General features: G+C 51.7%; 1 protein-coding gene across 4 annotated transcripts in view; it reads right to left on the minus strand.

Moving 5' to 3' along the window:
* The window catches only part of RPGRIP1L (RPGRIP1 like), a 1159147-nt gene that overhangs the window by 743102 nt on the left and 388201 nt on the right, over positions 1 to 27844 (minus strand). For all 4 annotated transcript variants that reach the window (XM_086945185.1, XM_086945184.1, XM_086945187.1 and 1 more), the window contains exon 7: positions 24695 to 24800. In XM_086945185.1, the coding sequence (XP_086801311.1) occupies positions 24695 to 24800 (106 nt within the window). The remainder of the gene's footprint in view (positions 1 to 24694; positions 24801 to 27844) is intronic.

The following is a 27844-nucleotide window of genomic DNA, read 5'->3' on the forward strand; positions in this document are numbered from 1 at the left end:
TTCCTAGTACACCAGGAGATAAAATAAGTCTAAAAAAAGTATAGATGAAAGATCGAGAAAAGGTAAGTCAACAATTGACTTTGGGTAGCTCTCTCAGATCTGGGCTGACTGGCACGGGAAGAAAAGAATTGACATCAGCGCGCTGGGTTGGCGCCTATCTAGGCATCATGCACGTCACTTCCGGAGTGGTCAACGCTGATGTGGAGCCAAACAAAGCCACCTACCAGCGTGCAGGGGTAAACTCGAAAATCTCTGGATCCAGTCTGACACCTGGGGAATATTCTAGGTAAGGAATCTGCAGTTAGAAGTCTATCAGATGGGGCGGATGTACACGCTCTTTGCCAAGGCCTAGGTACTGTTGGTCATGAGGATTTTGAGACTTGCTGCTGTTGTAAGACCTGCGTCTAACAAAAATAAAAAATATCTGGCAAATACCCAACATTTGTGAAACTGGTTGTAGTCTTGTGGAAAAGGCTATAAACCAAGGGACCTCATGCTGTTGCTCTGCTTTCCTTGAATTTGTAAAGAGTTGAATCTGTTTTGTTTCTAAAGAACTTGGATTAGTCAAATGATAAGCCCATTAAGGTTGATTGGATGTCTGCAGTGAACACAGAAGTGAAGAGCTGCGCAAAATGGCGATGGCAACAGAGACACTTTTGGATCACGCAACATAGTCTGAGGTATCAGTTGTCATGCAGCAGCTTCACCATCCCTCAGGAGCTCTTTGAAGTATGGCTGCAAATATTCTGGCAGGCTTGGCACGACCATGCTAACAGCATCCCATAGGATATGAGAACACCACCAGCTGATCCGCACCACCAAGAAGACAGCATTCAAAGATCGACTGGACAACAATGCCCACAACAGCAAGGAACTCTTCAGCATCGTCAAAGAGCTCTCCAACCCCAGCGCCGGAAACAACGACATCACTCCCTTGCAAGACCTCTGCGACTCACTCGCCTCGTTCTTCCACCGCAAGATCGCCGATATACACAACAGCTTCGGCGCACCAACAACGCACCCAACCACCGAACCAACGCCCCCCACTACCACCATCTGCGCCTGGACCCCGGTCAGCACCGAAGACACCACCCGCATGATGAACACCATCCACTCCGGATCACCAACCGACCCCTGCCCCCACCACGTCTTCAACAAGGCCGACTCCATCATCGCTCCCCAACTCCAGGACATCATCAACACCTCCTTCAACACCACCACCTTCCTGGAGATCTGGAAGCACGCCGAGCTCAGCACCCTCCTGAAGAAACCAACAGCGGACCCCACCGACCTCAAGAACTACCGCCCCATCTCGCTTTTCCCCTTCCCTGCCAAAGTCATCGAGAAGACCGTCAACAGACAGCTTGCCGCCTTCCTCGAGACGAACGGATCCCTCGACCCCTCGCAGTCTGGTTTCCGAGCCAACCACCGCACCAAGACCGCCCTCATCGCAGCCATTGACGACATCAGATCCCTGCTCGACAATGGGGAAACAGCGGCCTTCATCCTCGTGGACCTCTCTGCAGCGTTCGACACTGCCTGCCACCGCACCCTAGTACAGCGCCTCAACAACATCGGAATCCAAGAGAAGGCACTGGAGTGGATCATCTCGTTCCTCGCTGGAAGAACCCAGAGAGTCCGCCTCCCCCCGTTCAGATCTGAGACCACCAAATTCATCTGCGGCGTTCAACAAGGATCTTCACTTAGCCCAACCCTCTTCAACGTCTACATGAGCCCTCTCGCAGCCATCGCACGCAAACACAACCTCAACATCATCTCCTACGCCGACGACACCCAGCTGATCCTCTCCCTCACCAACGACCCCGCCACCGCCACAACCAGCCTACACGAAGGGATGAAAGATGTCGCCGAATGGATGAAGAATAGCCGCCTGAAACTGAACTCAGACAAGACGGAAATCCTCATCCTGGGATCATCGCCCTCCGCCTGGTACAACTCCTAGTGGCCCCCTTGCCCTGGGCACCACTCCCATACCAACGGACCACGCACGCAACCTAGGCTTCATCCTGGACTCCTCCCTCTCGATGACCAGACAAGTCAACGCCATCTCATCATCATGCTTCAACACCCTGCGCATGCTCTGCAAGATCTACCGATGGATCCCCTCCGAAACCAGGAAGACGATCACCCAGGCACTCGGCACCAGCCGGCTAGACTACGGAACACCCTCTATGCCGGAACCACAGCCAAACTTCAGAAAAGACTCCAGCGCATCCAGAACGCCTCCGCACGACTCGTCCTGGACATCCCCCGACACAGCCACATCTCCAGCCACCTAAGAGACCTGCACTGGCTCCCCGTCAGCAAGAGGATCACGTTCAGCCTCCTCACCCACGCACACAAGGCCCTCCACAACCTGGGCCCCAAGTACCTCAACAACCGTCTGATCTTCTACGCGCCCACCCGCCAGCTACGATCGGCCAGCCTCGCCCTCGCCGCCGTACCACGCATCCGCAAAGCCACCGCCGGGGGAAGATCCTTCTCCTACCTGGCAGCCAAAACATGGAACTCCCTCCCGACTCACCTCCGGCTGACCCAGGATCATCTCTCCTTCAGGAAGCTCCTCAAGACTTGGCTCTTCAAGCAGTAACAGACCCCTCCCCACCAGCGCCTTGAGACCCTCCGGGTGAGTAGCGCGCTATACAAATGCCGATGATTGATTGATTGATACCACCCAGGAGGCAGGATGCACTGAGTGACTTTAAAGTCAGATTGCCTGCTGAAAATAATTTCTTACTAAAGGCCTCCAATCGGGGGTGTGGCCAAGATGGCAGGCTGATCAGACGTGGTTTCCCTCAGCTCCCCGGCCCTGAACCCATTATAGCCCTTATAATAGCTGAAATACCCCCATAAGTGAAGCGTTTCACCCCGAGGGGGAGTCTTGGAGGGAGCCTACCCCTGGACTCGCCTGTTGCCCGAGAAGTGACGCTGCAGGTTGTGGGGATCCGAGACACGGACTGGCCGGCGGAGGAGCGGAGAGAGCGGCCCAGCCCAGGAGAAAGCGGGAAGGCTAGCCGACTGCCCGGACAAGGCTACACACACGGAGCGCTCTGGCGCTGGAGAGGCGGGTGCCGGCCGCCGTCCGGGGAATTCGGCAGAGGAGAGGAGCAGTACCACCGTGGGCCGAGGCGGCCTGCCGCAAAAATTGAGGCCCCGGCTTGGGGCCTGTTCCGCCTACACTGGCATAGCAGCAAGAGGGCGGACTGTGCCGAGACCGCCAGACAACAACCTGCCTGCGAGGTGAGCGGAGTGGGGGAGTACCAGAGCGGCGGCTGTAGAGAGCTGGGGCCCCCGACTCCAGATCGCCGCCGGGCCACTGTACAGGCCCCGCCGGCCTGCCGCAACGAGTGGTACAGAAGAAAGGAGCGAGTCCCGTGGGCCGCAGTGGGGCGGACGGTGGCGCCCCCCGCCCTTGTGAGGCGGACTTCGAGGGACTGCGCGCAGGACAGGCCGCAAGACCGTGAGGATAGAGGCCTGGGTCCACAGCGAGAGCTGCCCGGAACGGCCACGATGGGGGGCGGGGCTTGCTGGGCCTCCTGGCCGCATATTTCACCCGCTCCTTGGACCCGGCCCTCCATAGTTCCCCCGGTCCTGGATTGCACACCGGTGGAAGGGCGCCCAGCACCGACGCCGAAGGAAGTAGTGAGCAGGCCTAGGGGCCACTACCAGAGACCCCAGCAGGGGCTCGAGAAGAGATCGAAGCGAGCCTTCCAGCAGCCGGCGCGAAAGACGGGGGATACGGTGGAGAGCTGACCAGGGAGACCCCCACGGAGGTTAGGAGCAGGATTTGGGGCTGGGGCCTGAAGATCGCGCCCCCGGCGGGAGGAGCACGGGAGCCCGACGAAAAACAGCCTGGCAACGTCTTGAATTGGTGGATGAGGACGGCTGTTCGCAGCGGGGGCAGGGGCCTACAGAGAGGTGACCCCGGGGACAGCTGAGGGAAGAGGCGAGGCAGTGCTGAATCTCCGCGGGGCCTCGGAGAAGAGCTCAGCATTCCGCCCACGGTGGAGGTGTGGCCTCGAGGAGCGTGACCCGAGCTCCCGTCGAGGGGCCTTGCAAGACTGGCTCGGCCCTGATTACCAGAGCCCTACAGCACAACGGAGACAGGACCCCCAGAGCTCCGGGGACTCGACGGCGGGAACACAGACAAGGGATCCTGAGCAGCGGGTCCAGCGGACGGAATAACTCCTGGAACTGGGGCAACAAGACTAGGAGTACGTACACCGGCAGTTCCGAAGCAGCCCTGAAACCACCGGGAACGCCAGCAGGTACTCACAAACCGAGAGGGCACTCAGCTGGTAGACAGCACACCTGAGGCACTGAACCCTTCATACGAGCCAGATTTACCCCGAGACAGCCCCCTGGCTGTATCTGCGCAGGTCTCTGCGGTCCCGGAGGTCCCCACGACTGGGATTGGCATGGCTAACACAGGAAGCAGGGGGAACCGCACTATACCAGATATGCTCAGCAAGACCACCCCCAAAGGAGGGAAAACCCAGGCGCCCCCTTCGCCTCCAGCCGACTCCACGGCGACACAACGAGAGGGCGGAGAGGCGCCCATCACAAGGACCTTCCTGGAGTCACTCTTCAATACCCTACGAGACGATTTCCAGGCGTTAAAACAGGATATAGCTGGTGAGCAGCGAGAAATCCGTAGGGACCTGGACGAACTGGGGGAACGAGTGGCCGTGGTGGAAGACGCTGGCCATGCCCGCAGCGAGGAGCTGGCTCACCTTCAACAAGAGGTCGACTACAGGAACAACAGGTGGCCTTACAGGCGCACGCGGAGGACCTCGAGAACCGTTCCCGGAGAAACAACATTCGGGTCAGAAATGTACCGCTCAAAGCAGAAGGGAATAGCATCACCTGTTACTTGCAAGACCTCTTTTAGGGACATACTGGGAGAATAATCTGACTTCACCATCCGCATTGATCGCGCGCACAGAATGGGCTTGGCGCGACGAGCGCCGGCCCCGCGGCCGGACATCCTAGCATACCTTCCAGATTTCCCCCTGAAGGAGCGGATTTTACAGGTAGCCAGACAGAAGCAACCTCTGCAGTTCCGACGTGACCCCGTCGCCCTGTTCCAAGACTTATCAGCCATCACACTACAAAAGAGGCGAGATTTCAAAGTGGTTACGACATTCCTACGCGACAACGACGTACCATACTCATGGGGTCATCCATTTCGTCTAATCTTTAAATGGCAAGGGAAACTGCACCAACTCCGCTCTCTTAGCGACATCTGCACTCTACTGAACATTGACCTGCCGGAGGATGAGGAGTCTGGGGGAGCCTCCCCACACAGGTCACAGGATGGGCCGGCGCGGCACTCCCGCGATGGATGGCAACGAGTTCGTCGGCGGTGCCGGTCAAAGGTGCGCCTCAAGCCAGCCCCCCACAACGATAGCCCAGGAACGCGAAGCAGCCATCCAAGAGGTGGTCAGGGACACCACAGCTCCCTCATGAGATGCCTAGCAAAGGGGGTAGCCTTTCACGCTTTGATATATCAAGGGGGGAAGGGCGGGGGGGCGAGAGGGTTGCCATCGCCACGTTTCCCAACTCGAAGACTTTCTACGGACCTGAACTTTGTTGCACCAGGCCCGGGACTATGGTTTGCATTTGGGGTTTTCACGATGGGGGAAGGGAGGGGGGAGGGAGATGGGAGGGAGGGAGGCAGAGTGGGGTTGAAGGTGTTTGATGAAGTTCCTGCAGTTGGGGTTAGGGGGGGCTCGGGGAGGAGGGTGTTGGAGGGTGGGGAGGTCGTCCAGTGCTCGGAGGAAGGGAGGAGGGGAAGTTGGGGGTTGAGTTTTTGGGGTTGGGGGGAGCGAGGGGGGCGCTCCTTGTCCAGGATTCTTTTCTTTTTGAAGCTCTCCATACCGCCACGCAAGATGCACTGCGTAGCACAGGCCAGCCTAACCGCTTAAGATGTCCCGTCTACTGAAAATTCTCTCCCTCAATGTGCGAGGGCTTAACAATCCCAATAAGCGCAGGGCAATACTCTCCCTCCTGGAACATACTGCTGCTGATATATGCCTCCTACAAGAGACGCATTTACTGCCGAAGGATCATCACCGCCTTAAATCTAGGTCCTTCCCCCAGCAATTTTTTTCCTCAGCAGCTAAGAAGGTGGCAGACGTAGCAATCTTGGTGTCCATGAAACTAGGGCCCTGAAAGGGGATGACCTTAACCCTAGATATCGGTTCGCAGAACGGGGAGGATGGGTGGGTCGGTAAGGAATCTATCACTAACTAATGTCTCTTACAGATATATCGTTACACAAGTAGTAACTTGTGCATCTGAAAGAGACACGTTAGTGATAGATTCCTTACCTTAGAATAGATACCCCAGCAATACCAACCCCGGTGGTGGGTCTGCGAACCAATATCACACAAAGTCCTGGAGGACGGAACGGCCAAAGAAGCCATCCCTCCGGACTTGACTGTCCAGGCAGTAGTGTCTTGCGAACGTGTGCAGCGAGGCCCACGTAGCTGCCTGGCAAATGTCCTGTAAAGGGACTCCTCGGCCCAGGGCAGTTGTTGTCGCCGTGTCCCGAGTGGAATGAGCCCGCAACCCAGCAGGGGGCTCCTTCCTCGCCATGGAGTAACATGCTTGAATACACAAGATGATCCACCTTGAAATGGTCCTCTTGTGTACAGCCTTTCCCTTCTTCGCGCCCACGTAACCAACAAAGAGTTGGTCATCCACCCGGAATTGGCGTGTGCGATCTAGGTAGTAGGAGAGCGCACGTTTTGGATCCAGACGGTGGAGCCTCTCTTCCTCTTTCGAGGGATGCGGAGGCGGAAAGAAGGTGGGCAAAGTGATGGACTGCCCGATGTGGAAGGCCTTGACAACCTTGGGCAGAAAGGAAGGTCGTGTAAGTAACACCACCTTGTCAGGATGAACAGATAGGAAAGGTGGAGAAGAAGAAAGAGCCTGGAGCTCACTCACTCTCCTGGCAGAGGTGATGGCAACCAGGAAGGCAGTTTTCAACGTGAGAAGACGGAGAGGACAGTTATGGAGTGGCTCAAAGGGAGCACACATCAGATAAGTGAGAACAAGATTCAAGTCCCACTGGGGCATCACAAAGGGAACAGGAGGAAACATGTGTGTGATGCCCTTCAGAAATCTGCTTACAATGGGGGACTTGAATAAAGAAGGCTGATCAGGTAGCCTTAAGAAGGCGGAAAGAGCAGAAAGGTACCCTTTAAGAGTGCCCAGAGCAGAGCCCTGCTGGGCAAGGGAAAGAAGAAAGAGCAGCACTTCCGAAAGGGGTGCAGAGAGAGGATCCACAGCCTTTGCTGTGCACCATGCCACAAATCTGTTCCACCTGCAGGCGTATACCGACTTTGTGGAGGGACGCCTGGCTGCCAGAATGATATCACAGACTTCAAGAGGCAAGTCAAATGGCCTCAACTGTCGCCGCTCAATCTCCAAGCTTGTAGGTGGAGACTGGACAGGTTCGGGTGCAGCACCGTCCCCTGCTGCTGCGACAGAAGGTCCTCCCGAAGAGGCAGACGAATCGGGGGATCGACCCACATGCTGAGTAGCTCGGGATACCAGTATCTTCGTGCCCAGTCCGGAGCCACAAGGATAACCTGGGCCCGGTCGCGCCTGATCTTCTTCAGCACTCTGGGCAGAAGTGGTATAGGCGGAAAGGTGTACAACAGACCGCAGCTCCACTCGCGACGAAAAGCGTCTCCGAGCGAGTGCCGCCTTGGAAATTCCAACGCGCAGAACTGATGACATTGCGCGTTCTCTTCTGTGGCGAATAGATCTAACCAAGGCTCTCCCCACTGCTGAAAGAGACCTTGCGCCACGTCCGAGTTCAGACGCCATTCGTGATCCATCATGCACCGACGGCTGAGTTCGTCCGCCCTGGCATTCAGAGAGCCTGCCAGGTGTTGAACCACCAGGGTCACGCCCTGATGTTCCAGCCATTGCCATAGGCGCAGAGCCTCTTGGCAAAGGGTCCACGACCCCACCCCGCCTTGTTTGTTGCAGTACCACATGGCGGTGGTGTTGTCGGTGAACACTTGCACTGCACTCCCCCGGACAGAGGGGAGGAATGCTTTCAGTGCTAGACGAATCGCCCACAGCTCCAACATGTTGATATGGAGCCGGGACTCCGCCGGAGACCAGAGGCCTCTGATCTCCGCCTCTCCCATGTGGCCTCCCCAGCCCTGGAGGGACGCGTCCGTCACAACTACGTGCTCCGGGTGGGGTAGGGAGAGGGATCTGCCACTGACCCAGTCGCGGTCCGTGAGCCACCACTGCAGTTGTCTCGCAGTGCCCTCCGAGATCAAGACATGATCGGACAGGTTGCCCTGATGCTGGGCCCACTGAAACTTCAGGTCCCACTGCAGAGCCCGCATCCGCCACCTGGCGTGATGCACCAGAAGGATACAGGAGGCCATCAGCCCCAGAAGCCGCAGCGTCAACCTGACAGAGACTCGGGATAACGGCTGGAAGATGGGAACCAGAGCCTGAATATCCCGAACCCGCTGTTCGGGTGGGAAAACCCGAAACTGCGCCGAGTCGAGAACCGCTCCGATGAAGAGGAGCTTCTGAGAGGGACACAGGTGTGACTTCGGCACATTGATGGAGAACCCCAGCAAGTGCAGGAGGTCGGCCGTAGTCTGGAGGTGGGTGACGACTACCTGGGGCGAGCCCGCCTTCAACAACCAGTCGTCGAGGTAGGGGAAGACCGATACCCCCTGCCTGCGCAGATGAGCTGCGACCACCGCCATCACCTTCGTGAACACCCGTGGGGCGCTGGTAAGGCCGAAGGGGAGCACGGTAAACTGAAAGTGCTCTTGGCCTACCGTGAACCGCAGGTAACGCCGGTGGGCCGGCAGGACGGGGATGTGGAAATAGGCGTCCTGCAGGTCCAACGCTACCATCCAGTCTCCCGGGTCCAGGGCAGCCAGGACCTGAGCCAAAGTCAGCATCTTGAACTTCTCCTTCCGGAGGAAGCCGTTGACGTTCCGCAGGTCCAAGATAGGGCGTAGGCCCCCTTTGCCCTTCTTGGGCACCAGAAAGTAGTGGGAGTAACATCCACACCCTACTTCTGGCCCAGGAACGCGCTCGATGGCCCTCTTGGCCAAGAGGGCCGTGACCTCCTCTTGCAGAAGTTGCAAGTGATCCCCCGACACACGGTGGCATTGCGGTGGCATGGATGGAGGGGATGCCTCGAAGGGGAGGGAGTAGCCCCTTTGGACAATCTGCAGCACCCACCTGCCTGAAGTGACTGTGCGCCAGTGGGAGAGGTGATGGCGAACCCTGCCTCCCACAGGCGTCACATGGGCCTGAAAACTCGGACTAGGAAGGTTTTGAGGCAGGCGCTGCTGAGGGAGGTGTGGACTGGCCTCGCCGTGGTCCCCGCCCGCCGCCGCGGCGGTTCCCACGTCCGCCACCGCGCTGTTGGACATTCTGCGGTGCGTGGCTGACGGTACGTGGTGGGGCGCCCCTTCCGTGGCCACGAAAGGAGCGAAAGGCACCCGATTGCTGGCGTGGGGCCATGAGGCCCAAGGACTTGGCCGTAGCCCTGGAGTCCTTGAAACGTTCCAGCGCATGGTCTGCCTTGTCGCCGAAGAGGCGACGGCCATCAAACGGCATGTCCAGGAGTGTGGCCTGGACATCGGCCGAGAAGTTGGCGGACCTCAACCAGGCGTGGCGTCGAACCGCCACTGTCGTTGCCATCGCCCTGCCCAGTGAGTCCGTTGTATCCAGCCCACACCGGATAGAAAAGCGTGCTGCATCTCGGCCCTCCGCAAGGGCTTGGCCGAGTTTAGCCTGGACCTCCTCCGGGCATTGTGGCAGCACCTCCGCAACCGTGTCCCACAGAGTGTGGGTGTAGCGGCCCAAGAGACAGGCGGTATTCACAGACCGCAGCCCTAAGCTAACAGACGAGAAAACCTTCTTCCCGAACTGTTCGTATCTCTTGGATTCCCTGTCGGGCGGGGCCGACGGGAATGCGGTCTGGGAGTTTGAGGCCTGGATGACCAGACTCTCGGGGGTGGGATGGGTGGACAAAAAGCATGGGTCGCCCGGGGCCGGGCGGTAGCGTCTGGCCACGTTCCTATCCACAGGCGGGCCTGTGGCGGGCTTGGACCAAGTGCCCACAAGAACGTCACACAAGGCCTCATTGAACGGCAGCAGGGGCTCCACGGAGCTTGACTGCGGTTTGAGGACCTCAGTGAGGAGATTAGTCCTCACGGCCGCGACGGGGAGCTTAAGGTTTAAGGCCTTAGCTGCCTTCGTCAACACTACGCTATAAGTAGAACCCGCCTCCGAAGCCACAGTCGGAGGTGAGGTAAATCCAGTGTCTGGCGATGTGTCAATACCACTGGCCTCCCCAAGCTCATATGTCCAGTCCTGCTGCGACTGGCAATCTAGAGCCAGAGGGTCCTCGGACCCCTCCCAATTTTCCTCGTCACCTGTGTCCTGGAAACCAGGATTAGCAGACAGGGCCTCCTCGTGGAGATAAAATTCCCCAAAGGCTGTCGGAATCGGCGCCCAGCGGTGCCCTTCCGGCGCCTGAGTAGGACCGCAGGAAACATTGGGGGCGGCAACCACAGTGGCCGCCGGGGGCGACACCCGTAGGGACGGCGCCGGCGAGGTCGTAAGGTCGACCGTCGAGGTCCCGGAACCGGATCCGGCGAGGTCCTGCGGCGCCAAGACCGAAGTCGCCAGCGGCGTCGGGGCCGAAGCGCCCGACCCGGAAGGACCTCCAGACGGAACCGTTCAGCCCGAAGGCGCCACGGGAACCGACTGAGGAGGGAGGGCCCTCATGGCCATGAGGTACCTCTCGACCTCCTCCGGCGTCGCGCCGTGCCCAGGGACCCGAAGGTGTGGGGCAGGCGGCGACGCTTGTGACTCCCGCGGAGCCGCGTGGGCGGTGTCGCCCGAGCCCCCGGCCGCATCGTGCGAGCGTCGGGGCAGGTCGGAGGAACGATGACGTCGCTCCGACCTCTCATGCCTCTTACCTGAGGACTTGGAACCATACGATCGGTGTCCACTTCCGGAGCTTCGATGACTCCGACCTCGCGACCTGTCCCTCGACCTCCCGTGGGACCGGGACCGGGACCTGGAGCGGCGCGGGGCCGACTGCCTCAGCTCGAGTCGCTTGCGGGACCGCAACCCGAACCTACGTTTCCGCACCGGCGTGTAGTACACCCGCTGAAGGAATTTATAGTGGATAATTTTTAATCTGCTACTGGCAGAGATGCGGGAAGTGAGTGCACAGCAATGGTGACATTGGTCGTCTGATACATCAGTGGCAAGCTCAGCAGACCAGCGCCGCTGAGCATTGGATTCCGGTTCTGGAGCAGCACTGCGGATCTGACGGTAGAGTCCAGAGACCAAGTGTGTCCCGTCCTGCGATCCTAAGAGGAAGTGTAGTGGTGGCAGGACCTCGGGCTCGTCAGGGTAGTCGGGTAAGATGTCCCTCATCCCCGCACGCAAACGGATGTAATAAAAGAGCTCGAGGGGAGTACGCTCATGTGTTTTGAAAAATAGGTCTACCGATTTGAAGTGACCCTCATGGAACAAATCACCCTAGCAAGTGACATGCAGTTTATCACAGAGATGTCGGAAACCCGGTTCCGATAATAGGGTAAGTTTTGGGTGATAGGCGAGCGGCAACCTGGGGGAGTAGAGCAATGGGCACGACAAACTTTTAGCTATGCGGCGCCACGCATCCAAGGTGCAGGAAACTGAGGTATTCGGTGTGGTTATGGACGTCTCAGGACAGTGCATCAGTCCATTAAGCGGGAGTGGGTGCACGATCCAGTCCTCTACCGCTATGTGCGGCATGAAGGGGGTAGGCAAAGTGCACCTGCGCGCACTGGCAGTATGCCTCAAAATCAGGGACATCAAAACCCCCCCTGTCATAGGGAACGGTCAGCGTCGACCATTTTAGCCGGGGACTCTTGCCTCCCCAGAAAAGCCTGCGCAACTCCGTTCGGAGCGTCTTGAAGAAGAAGGCACCAGGGAAATAGGGAATTTTGAGGAAAAGATACAGAAAGCGGGGTAATATCACCATTTTTATGAGCGAGGCTCTCCCGGCCATGGAAAGTGGCAGCGTGATCCACCTGTCGACGGAGGCAGTCAATTTGGTTATGGCCACTCCATAATTGGATCGCAGTGTCTCGTCCTTATCACGAGAGATGCGGATTTCCAAATAACGAAGATCCTCACGACACCACTCCAATGGGTAATCGAGAGGGAAGGCATGTACCGCATCTGTTAGGGGGAAAAATTGCGACTTGGCCCAGTTGATGTGGACTCCTGACACCCCGCCAAACAGAATAAATTCACGAAGTAGGGGATTGAGGTGTGTCTCAGGATATTTAACGTACAGCGTGATGTCATCCGCATAAAGGGATACGTCAATTTGCCGCTGCAGGCACTGCACTGCCCCAGTTCGATGCAACTGTTGTAAGCGACAAGTGAGTGGCTCAACCGCAATGGCAAATAACAGGGGAGAGAGTGGGCATCCCTGACGGGTGCCTCTTGTGAGTGCGATAGGATGTGACAGGCGTCCATTAATTAGCACCCTTGCCGTGGGATCCGTATATAGAAGGCGGACCCAAGATAGAAACAATTTAGGGAACCCCATGCTGGCAAGAACCGAAAAGAGGTAAGGCCACTCGATCGAGTCGAACGCCTTGGTGGCATCGAGGAATACAGCTGCCACAGGAGTGTCAGGGTGAACCATGCGGAGCAAGGAGAAGAGGGTGCGAAGGTTATGGGACGTAGATCTGCCCGCTACAAAGCCAGACTGATCAGGCAATACAAGTCTGGTCATTAATAGCGACAGCCGGGTGGCCAGTACCTTAGCAACTATTTTGACATCGCAGTTTAAGAGGGAGAGTGGACGGTAAGAATCGCATGATGTGGGATCTTTATCCGGCTTTAAGAGGGAGGTGATCACTACCTCGCGCATAGAACAGGGAAGTACCCCGTCAGCAAGGGATTCCGTAAACACCTCGCGGAGCACGGGTGCCATAATGTCGATGTAGGCTTTGTAAAACTCGGCAGGTATGCCATCGAGTCCTGGAGCCTTGCCATTCTTAAGGGCCATGATGGCCTCGCGAACCTCATCGAGCTCAAAAGGCGCCGCAAGAAATTCCCTGTCCCCATCGCTGAGCCAGCATAACGCCACATCGTTGAGGTATGCAGCATATGGCGCATCTGTCTCTACCGTGGAAGTGTAAAGTGAGGAGTAGTGTGCTGTGAATGTGTGCAGTATCGCATCCGAGTCTCTGATAGTGGTGCCAGAGGCATCAATGAGTTCTAGTACGGTATTATGCACCCGTGAAGGTTGCGTGAGCGCAGCAAGCACCTTCCCAGGCCTATCACCTTCACAGTATTTTCGGGCTGTCCAATGTTTACCCCGGTATTTCGCCTCCCTGGCAGTCTCCTCCTCATACCTTGACAGTGTCTCCCTAAAGGTAGCATGCAGTTCTGGGTCAGTTTCTGATATCATGCGGAGTTGCAGAGCTCGTAGTTCCTTTTCCAGTGTGGTAATCGAATGTAAAATATCACGTAGTACCCCGTGGCTCTTAGATATGCAGTACCCTCTGATAGTGACCTTGAACGCCTCCCATATGTGTTCGACTGACTCAACCGACCCCTTATTTCTAGGAAAGAAATCCGCTATCTCCTCCCCCAGCTCAGTGCGAAACAGGTTGTCAAGAAGTACGTCAGGGCGTAGTCTCCACTGCGGTCGCGGAGTGTCCCACCCAGGAGTACGGAACCGCAAAAACACAGGGCTGTGATCAGAATAGGTTCTTGGCAGATGATTCACCCCCACCAGCTCCGCAGCAATACCCCTGGTGACCAGAAAGTAATCCAAGCGTGCCCATGTCCCGGTGTGAGAAGTGAAGTGTGTACCCTCCCTTCTATGAGGATGTAAATGTCTCCAGGCATCTAAAAGACCACCCTCCTCCACAACTCCCTCCAATGCCTAGGAGCTAACACCATCCGCTCTGTCTAAGGAGGGCATCAGCGCTAGGTTGAAATCCCCACCCCAGACTACGTGTCGTGCCCCAACAGCCACAATCTTGCCCCATAGAGTGGTAAAAAAGGCAGGTGTATCAACATTTGGTGCATATATGGACACAAACAGGTATATATCGCGGCCTATTCTGCCCCACAACAGAGCATAACGGCCCTCTCTGTCCACCACTTCTCCAAATCTTTGAAAAGGCACATTTCGGGCGATGAGAATTGCCACACCTCTTGCATAAGTCGAATACGAGGAAAAAGTACGGTTTCCGGCCCATCTTTTCGCAAAAGTGGCGCTGCTCTGTGCGGGCAGATGTGTCTCCTGCAACATGGCAACCTGTATATGATGTCTATCGAGGTAGGCAATAACATTTCGGCATTTCTTAGCATTATTCAATCCCCGGACATTCCAAGATAAGCATGTCAGCTGCGCTTTCGCATTCAAAACAGCCATGGACAGAGCAACAATGAACATGGTGGTGCCCGAGAGGGCCGCATAATGCAACCACCTCCGCCCCGCCAGTGCCAGAATATACACCAGGTCACTGTACACATACACAGTCTAGTCAATGAAAGCCTCTCAAAGCCCATCCTCCCCCCACCCACCCCAGCATCCCAATCATGCCAGTGGCCGCATAGCCCCCCCAGTAGTCCCCCCTCCCCCCTTCCCCCTCCAACTGTAGTAGCACGAACAACAAAAACAGTAACAGGACTATGGGGATCACCCAGTAGGGGTAAAACATAGAGTGCGCACAGCCACTTCCCGGTCCTTAGCTCCAGAATTGTACCGCCCTCGGTGGAGACTAGGGCCGAGAAAGTGGTCCTTGGTGTACATTACCCCAGGGGTGCAGAGTCCATGCGGGTCCATCGTTCATGAATCACCCCAACGTCCGAAGTCCGAGCCGCTGGGTAAGTGCCAGCTGGCGTGGAGAAGATTCGATTCGTAGTGCATATGGACAGCTAGTCGTCATGTGGCGCTGGTGATAGGTCGGCATCCTCCTGCTCATCTGCAGCAGCATCGTTGTCCCTGCGTGCCCTTCGTATCGATTTTAAGAAGTCCTCTACTTTTTGTGGGTTGGTGAAAAATCTTTGCTTACCCTGATGGGTAACTCGAAGCTTCGCAGGGTACAAGAGAGCATAGTCTATCTGGGCCTCCCGTAACTTCTTCTTCACCGGCAGAAACTTGCGCCGTTCATTCCTGAACCATCGGCGTGAAGTCTGGGTAGACGGAGAAAGTAACCCCGTCATACTGCAGCGATCTTTGGGTCCGGGCCGCTCTGAGGGCAGTGTCGCGATCACGGTAGTTCAAGAGCCGAGCAATGATGGGCCTTGGTGGAAGGCCAGGCTTAGGCACAGGCGCCAGGGAGCGGTGGGCCCTCTCCACAATAAATTGAGGCGAAAAAGCATCCTCTCCGATCGAGCCTCTGAGCAATTTTTCAACGTACAGTTCCATCCTACCCGTATCTGTGGACTCCGGCACATTGGTGATGCGTATGTTGTTCCGGCGGCTGCGTGCTTCCAAGTCCTCATTCTTTGCCGCTATAATCCGGAGTAAATTATCCATCCTGGCCAGTTGCGCCGTATGGGTCGAGGCGACATCAGTGTTATCGGATATTCGCTGCTCCGCGGTCGTGATTCGCTCCTCATGGCGGTCGACCTTGTGTACCAAAGCATCCAGCCGGGCCGTGACACCATCCACCTTCTCAACGACAGTGGCGAAACCCTGTCTCATCTCCTGAATCAGGTTGGTAAGGTCCACATCATTAGTAGGAGGTGGGGTAGCTTGCGGAGAAGATGCGCTAGGCCCAGGATTCATCTGCGTCGATTTGGCGCCTTTTTTCACGCTGTCGAAACTCAGCTTAGGTTGGCGATTCTCAGTCCGTCCCATGGCGGTGTCCGGGGACGGCTTCCAGGCCAGGAAGCAGAATGGTAGTACAGCCTGCGTCTGTGGGATATATGAGCACAGTCCACCCGGAGAGGGCACTATAAGGGGGGCGCAGTCTGTAAGCAGTGCAGCGCGTCCTCCAAGCGCTATAATGGTGTAGGGGTCAATCAGCTAGCGCCAGGCAAGCGTGGTATTAGACACTCCCCGCTAAGTGCCGGCAGGGAAGCGGCCTGGGTATAAGTGGCCACAGCAATCACCAGGATCCAAACCAGTAGGGCAAGTAATGGCGATTCCCTACTAGGTAGTGCGCTGCAAAGGGTTGCGTCACTCAGGGGAGCAGTCCAGGGTCTCTCCGCGTGGCAGCCACGCACCCACAAAACAGGCGATAGCTTTCCCCACTCTTAAGACAGTGCAGGGGCTTTTCATCGGCAAATGCGGCTCGTAATGGCGGCGCCAGGTGCAGAGGGGCCGGTTCTAATCCTCGGTCAGTGGGCCCGACAGCTCGCGCTGCTCAAATCAGGAGCGTCAGTCAGGCGGAGGGCCGACGCGATAGCTCGGGGGGCCGCTCGGCCCTGCAGTCCTCTCCGCCGTGTGGGGAGCAGATCCTTCCTCAGCGCCGACGACGGGAGCCAACAGCAGCAGGGGGAGGGGGGGGGGGGGGGAGGGGGTCCCGCGGCGGAGAGATCGGCAGCCGCTTACCTCCGTTTCAGCCCCCACGCAACGCCCCAACAGGATATCAGCAGCCGCGTTGTGCTGCGGCCCAGAGCCTCGTGGCAGTCCCCAGGGTCGCGTGAGCAGCAGCGGCCGGCCACCCGCTCACGGCAGCTCCAGAGCAATTACCGGGCAAAGTTCAGCAGCCCGTAACTCCGGCCTCGGAGCACGCAGAACCTTCAGAGTTGGGTCGATTGTTGATAGCGATGACCTGAAGCAGGATCCGAAATGTGGAGGCGATACAGCACCCCGTGGCGCAGGATTTATGAAGGATTATTTACCAAGGAGCGGGAGCTACGCACCTAGGCAGCCATTCCGCAAGTGCGCCCTCTAGCGCCCCCCAAGGCCAAGGGTGAGTTTGATCTGAAGTGGTCCGACTCATCGATCCCATACTTGGGAGTACTGTTAACCCCAACCCTGCAAGCTACCGCAGACGCCAACTATACTATGCTCCGCGCACGCCTCAACGAGGACCTTAGGAAATGGAAGCGGCACTCGTTCTCTTGGCTGGGGCGGATTACTGCCGTCAAGATGACCCTACTGCCGCAATTCTTTTATGTGTCCCAGACCCTCTCGCTGCGACCTCCAATGGGTTGGCTCCAACGAGCGCAGTCCGATTTAGCACACTTCATCTGGAACGGTCGACGTCCGCACTTCAAGCATGCGATAGCAATACTCCCCCCCCGAACACGGCGGGGTAGGGTTTCCTGATCTTACTTTATATTACCAAGCAACGCAACTTCGTACGCTGGTGGAATGGCACCAACTAGAGTCAGGTAAACACTGGCTCTTTCAAGACCAGGCAGTAGCCGCCAGACCCCTCCAGGGAATCCCGTTCCTGCCTCATTGCCATAGGCCCCCCAACCTATACTCGTCACAAATCACTAGCACGGTCATGGAGGTGTGGGACAAGGTGGCGGTCAAACACCGCCTTACTTCGTTTCCCTCCTCGATGACCCCGCTCTTCGACAACCCCGATTTTCCCCCAGGCCTGGATCCTAGGGCGTTTACAGCCTGGAGGCGCACGGCCTGCAGGGACTTGGGGACACATGTTCTACCTGAACGGGATCCTGCCCTTTCAGAAAGTGAAGAACTATGGCATATCGGAAGAGGATCGCCTACCCTACCTGCAAGCTCGACACTGGGCTTTACAGCCAACAATCAGACCAGGCGCACAACGCTTTCTCACCCCTTACGAAAAGTGGTTGCTGACGCGCACATCAGATAAGAAACTAATATCAGATTTATACCAACAACTCCTCCTCACCAATAAATACACATACAACGCAGGGAGGGTCAGATGGGAGAGAGACTTGGGGAGACAACTTACACATAAAGAATGGGAAGGCATATATCACAGGGCCAGGCACTCGGCCTATCACACCGGGCTCACAGAGACCTTGATCAAGGTGACCATGTACTGGTACCACACACCAGAACGCTTACACTAATGGGATCCCCGCGTCAGTGACCGTTGCTGGAGGGGCTGTGGAGAACTCGGCACATTAGAACACTTGCTATGGAGCTGTGACCGCTTGCAGCCCTACTGGAGCTCCATCCTGGATGAGATAGACTCCCACTTAGACACTCAACTTCCCAGATTCCCGGCCTATGTCCTCCTTGGGCTCCCCAACACACTAATGTATCCCTTAAAATCCAGGAGGGGAAGGCTTATAGCGATAGCACTAGGGGCAGCTGTCCAGAACATTGTGGCGCACTGGAGGACCACGCAGCTCCCCCCATACTCCGGCTGGTTACATAGATTGTGGATGATACTAGGGATGGAGAAGTTGTCACTGGCAAAAGCGGGGCGAGGAGAGAAGTTTGCTGCACTTTTGTGGCCGTTTCTGACCCTACTCACGGGAGAATTCAGGGAACTAAGCTGCCCCCGGTACCTGCGCTTACTGCGTCTAGCAGACACCCCAATCGAAGAACCCAAAGCTCAGCCGCGCAAGCGGAAAACCCGACCTGAGGTTTAACGTGCATCCTCATATCTGGGACCGAGGGCTGTTGTATTATACTTTGTTTTTCTTTCCTCTTGCTTTGCTTAAATGGACAAGGAGGGGACAAGGGAGGGAGGGGGAGAAGAGGGGGAGACTTCGAGACCCATATTTCCTGTGGCTGGAACCCTATCCAACAGACACTGATAATAATTTCTACTGCCTTCCGCTTGATGGGGATTCCGTGCCAGTGGCTCAGCACTAATATACCGAATGTTGAATGTGGTCTTTGTTTTTTCTGTTTTGATGAGAATAATAAAACATTTAAACCATAAAGGCCTCCAATCTCTTAGATTATCTATCAGCAGGAGCTGTGGAAAATGCCCCAGTAGCCTGCTTAGTAGAGCATGAAGCTTGAATAGCTAGACTCTCTGGTGAAGGGTGAGAAGTGAGAAAAGATGGGTGAAGGGCAATATCATCTGACTACAATCCTGCTGAAGTGATGTATTTTTCACAGGCGGTCTAAATAGAGTACAGGAGGACATCGTTGAAGGGGACTAATTGCTCTGAATCTTATGTGAAAAGCTGAAGGGCCACTGTAAGGATGTTCAACTTTGTCTCAACAGAGGGCAAAGGAAGTTCAAGCACCTCCACTAATATGGTAATATATGAGTAATAAGGGATAAAATCCAGCAACCAGAGGCCAATAGTAGGGTCCAAGCCAAGCTCCTGAGAGGTATCAATGCCACTAGAATCAACTGAAACAGCATTGGTGCTGTTCCAGTCACTGGTATGGAGGACAAGGACAAAAAAGGAGAAAACGGCATGGAGGGAGAGCCCGTCGACAGAAAGACACCTGACACACCCAAAGGTCTAGAAGGCACCATAAATCCTCTGAAGGGATCACACATTGCCATGAGGAACCAGGTACGGTCTGATTCCGGAGTGCGGAACTCCAGAAAGGCATAAGGACTTCGCCATGGATCTGGCCCCATCCAGGGCCTTGGATGTTGGCATCGGATAGCTACGAGACACAAACGACATGCCAAATTGGATTGGATCTTCGACTGATTCTGCCTCCAAAGGCAATTCCTCCATATGAAGGGATTATTTTGGAGACCTACCTTTGGAGTGGTGCTCAGAAGATTCCCCATGTCTCCCTTAGTCTTGTACTTGTTACACAACCTCGAGGAGGAAGACTTTATTGATCTTGATCAGGCATGATTTATGTAGTTGGGTGTCCTCAAGGGCTCTGGACATGAAGAGCTTGGCTTCCTGCTCTTTCAAGGCCTTAATTAAGGTAAGAGGTGACTACAAGGGATTTTGTTCGTTGACTAAGTACATATAATTTGACACATGTCAATCAAGCGTTCATTAAGCAATTAAACCCACTTGTATCTGTAGGATAACTTATACATTCTTAAGTTGTTTCAAACGACATTCAATGAAAATCAAGGAGAGAAGAATAGAATAAGCACACAGCAAATTAATTATATCTGAAAAATCTTGTATTTGAGCAAATCAAAGGATCTGAATCGTGGGGTTATAAAAGAAGCAATCTTCAAGTAAAAGTCATGAATAGCTGTACATGTAAATTAACCGTTCAATTCACAACATATCATCAACTCCATTAATAAGCGAAGAAGACCAAATTCAAAGATATATAAAGGTTTCTTTCAATGCAAAAATGCTGTGGAGCTGATGTTTTGGTCGACGTTTCGGTCTTGTTTGTTGGCATCTATAAGACCATCATCAGGACTAGTGTTTCTCACAAAGAAAGCCCCCTGCAGTCGCTTCTATGATGGGTTCGTACTACAAGGATTTGTATAATTCTGCTGGAGATCTTAGTTGAAAAGCCAGAATCGTGTATATATCGCACGAAAACGGACCTCAAAAGAATCCTTCGCCCTCTCGAGTTAAAATACCTTAGCATACATACTTTTAAAGGAATTGTTGGCTTTGGTATCGTGGTCAGAGCCAAGGAACAAGGTGGAATCGTTATGAGGTTCTACAATGGACAAATCTCCATTACATCCAACACAAGCTTTAAACCCTAAACATTTAGGGAGTGACATGGTTATTGCTACACCAAAATGTTTTGTAGTAAAATCTCTAAGAGAGATCTCCACAAAGCGAGCTCCAGGTGTATGTCAAAGGCTTGGAAAAAAGAGAACTGACATCACACAGCCAGAAGGGGGGCACTTTATGGCTCCAATGACTTTGATTCTGGCATTGACATACAGCAATCGATCCCTACCGATGTGGGAGGGCTATGAAAACATTACGGATCCAGTTGGCACCTGGGCATAGAAGTATATAGCAGAAGAGTTGTATATGAATTGATATTACCATATACATCCAAGATGAGCCCTTCACAACTTAGCTGGTGTTAGAAAGTAGTATGCTGTTTGGGATGCTCCATACTGTGGTCTGTAAAGTGTAGATTGTACTTGAAAGTGAAATTATCATTCTGGTAGCCTATTCCAAGAACAATGTAGTTATCTTGGAAATAGCCATGTATTCAAATCTCATCTGAAGAGTATACTCTCCTCAATGTTTAAAACCATGGCTGGTATTGCATTCCAGAGCTTGGCAGCCAGTACTGGAAAAGCAGCACCTGCTATAGATCTCTTATAGTAAGGTGGCATGACGATCTGTGATGCAAGCTAGGAGTGCAGTGTCCTGTTTAGTTTGTAAAGCTTGAATTTAAAATCTAAGTATAGTGGCCCCTTTCTTTAGAAGGCTCTCTGGACAATGTAGATTGTTTGATCATTGCTCTTCTAGCTATAGGTAGCCAGTAGAATGACTGCAGAACTGGGATCATTTTGAATTAGTTGTATTTGTCGTATGATGAACTGGGTACCCCGAGGTACAGGCTGTAGGCATAGTCAAGCTTGAAGATTACAAGTGTGAGGATACCTTGTAACATTTTTGGTATTTATGGTTGGGAACATGTGACACAGTGTTTTAATTATGCATAAGGCTCTTTGTTACCATGTTGATATGCAGCATTAATGATAGGTATGGATTAATTTTTCCTCCTAGGTTTCTTACTTCTTTTGAAGTTGTTGGAAGTGCTTCAAACTACTTGGGCCATATGGTAATAGGCTGCTATTTTGGCCACTGTCTGCAGGCCATGATCTCTGTCTTTTTTCATTTTTATTTGTTGGTATTTTGATCACATAAATGCTAACAAATAGAAAGGAATAAACAAAGAATTTAGGATCACAGACAAATCTCTGCTTAAAGTGTACCGTCATCTAGCAGAACATATGCATCTGTCGCATCATTTTACTATATTGTCTGTGTAAACCCAATCATTTTTAAGGTTTCTACATCATACTAAACAAATAAGTTGACATGGGGCCTGATCTGTTTTTTGGGTTGTGATGGCTCTGGCAGTTCCTCAGCATATATCTCCAAATGTTCTCTACAGTAGACAAGATCTGAAATCAATTGCTGTTTCGTGGGCATTTTCCTTTCACCCCAGCATATCCTCTTTTGACAAGCAACAGTGTAATTGTCGCAGATTTGAACATTGCTGGTTGCACATCCTTAAAGTCTAGAAGACATGTACATAGTTTCTGTTCTATTTTTTTCGAGAAGTAGGTCAGATAGGGCTTCAGTGATCATTCTTCGGTATTTATATAATTGGGGTCATTCGCATTTCAAATGTATAAAATTTGCCTCTAAAACCACACATCGAACACATCATGCATCCTATTTTAACCCATACTGATAGTTTTGCAGGGGTATGGTAAATGTATGTAGGTATTTGAAGTGTATAATATGCAGATTACAGTTAGAAGTCAAGTTAGAAGTCAACATAACAACTTGAACAACAAAATGTCCAATCCACTTGTGTACCTCATTTCACCTTCATAATACTTTATCTGTCGTTATTGGACCATCAGTCAGCACAGAGATGTAGAGTTTAGTTGTGAGCCATTTACGTGTAGTAGTAGTCAGCAGTGTGTGCAATGAGCGTAGAGTTGAAAATTAAGTTGCACTTAAGGAGCCAGTAAAATGTGAAGATTAGTAGTGGGGTCTGATGTTGTGCTTGAGATATATTCTGTAATGTAATAAACGTCCCTCGCAAGTAGATTTCTTTCATGTGTCCGAAAGTGTTTTTTCTTCATTGGAGGAACACATACGGGCCACTGATTAAGAAACAAACAAATGAGAGTGGCAATAAAGCCAACCATGGTAAATAACAGGCGGGATCTACGACCACTGTAAATTGCACTGTCTGGTAAGCGAGGTCTAAGAAAAGATTGATTTCTGTACAGAAGCAAACCGGCGATAAATAATTGAATGGGATAAACAGAGGAATGACTAAGTGTACTTTCCAGACTTAAAATAATCCCTTGTGCATTCAAATGGAAGCACTTCCTGCAAGTTGTAACAATGAACCAAAGAGCGGAAAAGGATGAAGTGAGACAGTAACAGCCAGCGCCCACTATATTTTTTGATTTTTTTTTTAAAGATTTGGTAACATTTTATGATACAAAGAGCTGAGCCGCTAACCCAGACCTAGATACAAGGTTTGTTTCCTCTTACTCTCCCTTGGAGAAAGAAACCCTCCACTTCAATGCCAGTTAATGAGGAAACCGACTATTCCGATATTTGTTTGCCTTTTAATCCTCTCTACTTTCTGTTCCAAATGTTGGCACATATGAGGTGTAACGTAGATGAATCATTCTCAACCCCATAACGCAAAGCCAGCTTGGGATCCCAATGTTCATAAAGAGTTGTCTGACTCCAAAATAGTCTTTGGAACTAAAGGAAATATTGCCAATGAAGGGCCCTTGATTCCAGGGTGCTTTGCGACACTTCCCTAAATCTCGTTTAGACAGGTTGTTTGGTACTGGGTTTAAGATTGTCACGTGGCACGGTGCATTGAACTTTCACAGGGTTATTTAAATCACTAGCCTAGGGCCAACGAAAGTGACTGCCATGCAGGAGGGGGAAGGCAGGGGCGTAGCTTGGTCAGTAAGACTGGGAGTGGGGGATTTGAGCTTCAGAATTCTCAACAATCAGGTCGGCATATTATGTTAATCATTATATGAGAAGCAGTGCATGAGGAGGGCTTAAGGGCCAGCGGAAAAGGAAAGTGTGGATTGTGAGGGTACTTAAAACACAGAACTTAGTAAAATTACTATGTTTTAAGGTCTTCAAAACAGATGAGCGTGTTTTTGTCTGAGTGAGTAATTAAAATCTCATGGTGAAAAAACGGACCGACACCTCCAACTGAAAGCTGCTGCACCTAACCATTTACAAAATAAATACATTTTTTAGGGGGGTGTAAATCCCCAATCACCCCCCCACCCTGAAGCTAGGCCCCTGATGGAAGGTCACTGAGAGAAAGGCATCTTGCTACCTCAAAACCAGTAAATGTACTCTGGACCACGTCCCATAGGTAGTAATGCTATGCTCGCTTCTTGGCTTTTCTCCCTATTGAGTCGCACATCTTGCAGGATTGTTTTACTCTTACTCCGCTTGCAGGTGAGTTTGTTCTGAACTACTGGTAGAACACATAGCAAAACCATGTACCAGATGAGTGCTTGCTCGGTAGGCGATGCAGAAGCTAAGCAGGTAAGTTGCTGTGTGACATAAAGCCATAAGGTTGAGGTACATTCTTCTCTTCCCGAATTGAAGGAAAATGAGAAGAGAGGGTGATAAAAACAGCAAAAAAGCGATTAAAAATAAAAAAATAACCACAGACAAGGCCCCTCAAAGGATTTTATAATCATTAGTGAACCACGTTCTACTGTATACTGTCAGAGAGAAAAAGAAATAGGGCGCATAAGCGATCATTGTAGGCAGATCAGCCGCCTAACGCACCCATGTGTGAGAGATACAGATATGCAAGCTTGATTTAACAACTTTTGAAGCATTTTCCAGTGGCACCACTACGTGGAAGGGTTAAAAATACAAGGTCACAGCAGGAAAGTGGCAGAATATGTGGAACGTTACTTCTAAACATTCCAGCATGATTTATTTTAAGTAGATAGATTAAACTACTTGGCAGTTGTACCAGTGGAATGTTTGTAGGAGACATTCTGTGTGCATAAACACGCATGCTCACTGCTGTTTCTCTGTATCGCTGCATCACATACATTACCTCTTGAAGTTGTTGAACATTCCCTTCAAGTGCTGTTAAAGAAGTGTTTTTTTCCACCAATTGCTTCTGGAGTTTGATCATTTCCACATTTTCCCGAATTGTTGTCCTTGAAGAAAAAAAAACTCATCTTGTATTTGGAAATATAATTGGACTTGTTGCTTTGTCATAACTACCAAACTCTTCCAAACTATTTCACATGCATTCCGAATTTTTTCAGCCCACTCAGTGAATGTACTGAACAAATGTGGCTGTAATGCTTGTAAACTGAGAAGAGATAACATACATCACCACAACAGGCAGCATGTCAGGCAGGGGCGACACCTCCGCCAGGGTGGAGGAGCGCCCCCCCCCCACTGCTTTCAGGAAAAAAGGAAGAATAAAATGATAATAACATCGTTATTATCATTTTCTCATAGCTACAGGGCTGGGTTAGGGCGGGGCTTGTGCCACAGTGGGAGGAGTGGTTCATGCACTTAAGTGCGCATTCCAGGTTGCCCGACCATCTTGGGCTGACCATACAGTCATGCACACTTTGCATGTTCCCCACCAGGCTGTAATGCACAGCCTAGTGGGGAACAGGCATAGGCTCATAGTCAGTGTCTGAGCGCCGAACCCAGGTGCTCAAACCAATCACAAAGCTTCATTGCAGTGTTGTGATTGACTTAGGGGAGCCTGTGTGCTTCCTGCTTCCAGGACTCATCAGGAAGTAAAGCTGAGTAGAGATGGCGGCCGTGAGAAGGTAAGTTTTTAAAAATTTTATTTATATTTTGTTCCCTTCTCACTGCCACCCCTGTTCTTTACCAGCCGCTACTGATGTCAGAAAGTATGTGCCCATTTCAGGATGGCTATAAATCCCGCGAGTATTTTCCATTTTTTGCGTCAATGGTACAATGAGAATCATTAACTTAGTGGGGGAGGGAGATACCGCTAGATCACAATTCGATCATTAAGGAGTCCCATAGATCTGGAACTATCAGGGGGATCTGGTATACACACTGGTTTACTGTAAAGGGAGACACATTAGAAAATGTGGCATGCCATGAGAACTTGTGATTTCTATAAGGCCAGTATCTCCTGTTATCGGGCCGAGAGGGATTACTGGGACCCTAATTATTGTCAAAACATCAATAGTTAGTATTGATAGAGCTATGTGCATATACTGTACCAAAGGGACTATCACACTACCTCAGTGAAATATATAATCAGAAACAAAATTACTTTATGTATGTCAGTTTTGAAATAACACACAAAAATCAGTTTACCAAGAAACACGGTATAAACTATATAGCAATTAGATTTAGACATAGAAAGAAAAGTTATTTAGCTGTAAACCAAGTTCTCCTTCAATGGGAACATCTTTCACAAACCTTTAAAAAAAAACATTAAAAGGAAAGGAGGATAATGTAGGCAGTCAGTACTAGCTGCTGAAAACAAACTAAAAAACAGACGCTGCACATTTAAGTCGTCCCACTCATCAGTATACCCTCATGCTCTGTCAGAAGAATATTGTATGGAATGTCATGAAAAAAACTACTTCCACCATTTCTCCATGGAGATGGGAAAGTTGCTTATAACTTTAATAAGTATTTCCCTGGAGGATAATCAGGACTACATGTAAGTAACATTTAATTCCTCTCCAGTGGATCATCATTAATAGCCATTAGCACTGAATAGCATAGCAAGCTGATCCCATATAGACAGCAGAGGAATGATAAAAAAAACATGTGATCTACCCACAGAGGTTCTATAATGAACACTGGCCTATCTTGGCATGAGCCTCAGAGTGTGATTCAAGACAACGTCTTGTGAATATGTGGACAGACCTAAAATACAGGGTTTGTAGATTTCTGGGGATGTGTCTGCCAAAGGCTGTCGTAGCACCTTTGCCGCTTCGTTAAATGGACTTTAGGTCTACCAGGGAGGCTTCTGTTTGCCATATGGTTTCAACTGGCCTAGAATTAATCAACCAAGATCTTTAATTTTGTCTATATAGAACTGTAACACTTTCTACCACTAGAGTGTGAAGAACCCCTCCAAAAGAGGGGATGCTTTTGGAATGAAAGCTGGCATTTAAATAATAAGATTAACATGAACATCTAAAACTACTTTAAAGAGGCAACTCAAATGATTTTGCAGTACCATCTCGTGCTTTTGGAACATAGTGTAGAATTCGAGAATTCGAGGTTGCACATGGCCTGAATCTCACTGACTTCGAAGAGAAGATATAGTTGCTAGCAAGTTCGTTTTCCATGTTAGATGATGCAATTATGCATACTGATCGGTTCAAAGACAGGACTCATCAATTTAGAGAGCACAATGTAAACTTCACAATGTGGGAAGAAGTTCTATCAAGAGCAAATATCATCTGAATACCCCAAAGAAATTCTTCAAGACACGCATTGAAAAGAAAGAAGTTTGTAAAAGGAAGTAAGAGACAGAACATGTAAAGAAAAGAAGTGCAATTCAGGCCTTGCTAAGAGGAGAAAGTAAGGCAGTATCGCCTCTTCTTGACACCAGCGGCTGTTCTAAATACATGCCAGATACAGAATCTCTTTCATTTCAGTGTACGATTTTCTGGCTGAATCACACTTAGCCTCTTTCAAAATGTAACAACTCTTGTGGCAGATGTAAATGGCCTATATGTATGAGCTCAGGAGCCACACTGCTACGTTCAATGAAGGAAGGTTTGCAGAAACTGGACATAAAACTTGTGCAGTAGATGTTATGTACAGCATTTTCCTGTGTGGGCGATTCAACAGATGTAAAAGGTTAGGGAACCACCACTCTGAAGTTACGATCCTGGCAATGTAATAAAGCAGCATGGTTAGTACTGGTGGAATCAAAGGGATTAGAGGAAAGGTGTACAGAAACATCTGAGACAAGTCAAAAGCGCATACTCATTGTTCATGGTTGATAGTACCTGGAGACGAAGTATGGGCATTTGAAGTTTTCTGCATGGGTGAAGATCCCTGTCCAGCATACATGCCAACATAATAGATGAGGATATATTTGATAATGGTGCAGAGATTCCTGTGATATTGAGGCTTTCATCAGCCAATTGTCCAGGCATGAATAGATTGAATGTGTTTTTGTCCGAATGGCAGTATTGGAAGTGGTTGTTGCCCACCAGGAACCTCAAATTTCCCCAAA

This window comes from Lissotriton vulgaris, chromosome 12, assembly GCF_964263255.1.
Source record: "Lissotriton vulgaris chromosome 12, aLisVul1.2, whole genome shotgun sequence".
Taxonomy (NCBI): domain Eukaryota; kingdom Metazoa; phylum Chordata; class Amphibia; order Caudata; family Salamandridae; genus Lissotriton; species Lissotriton vulgaris.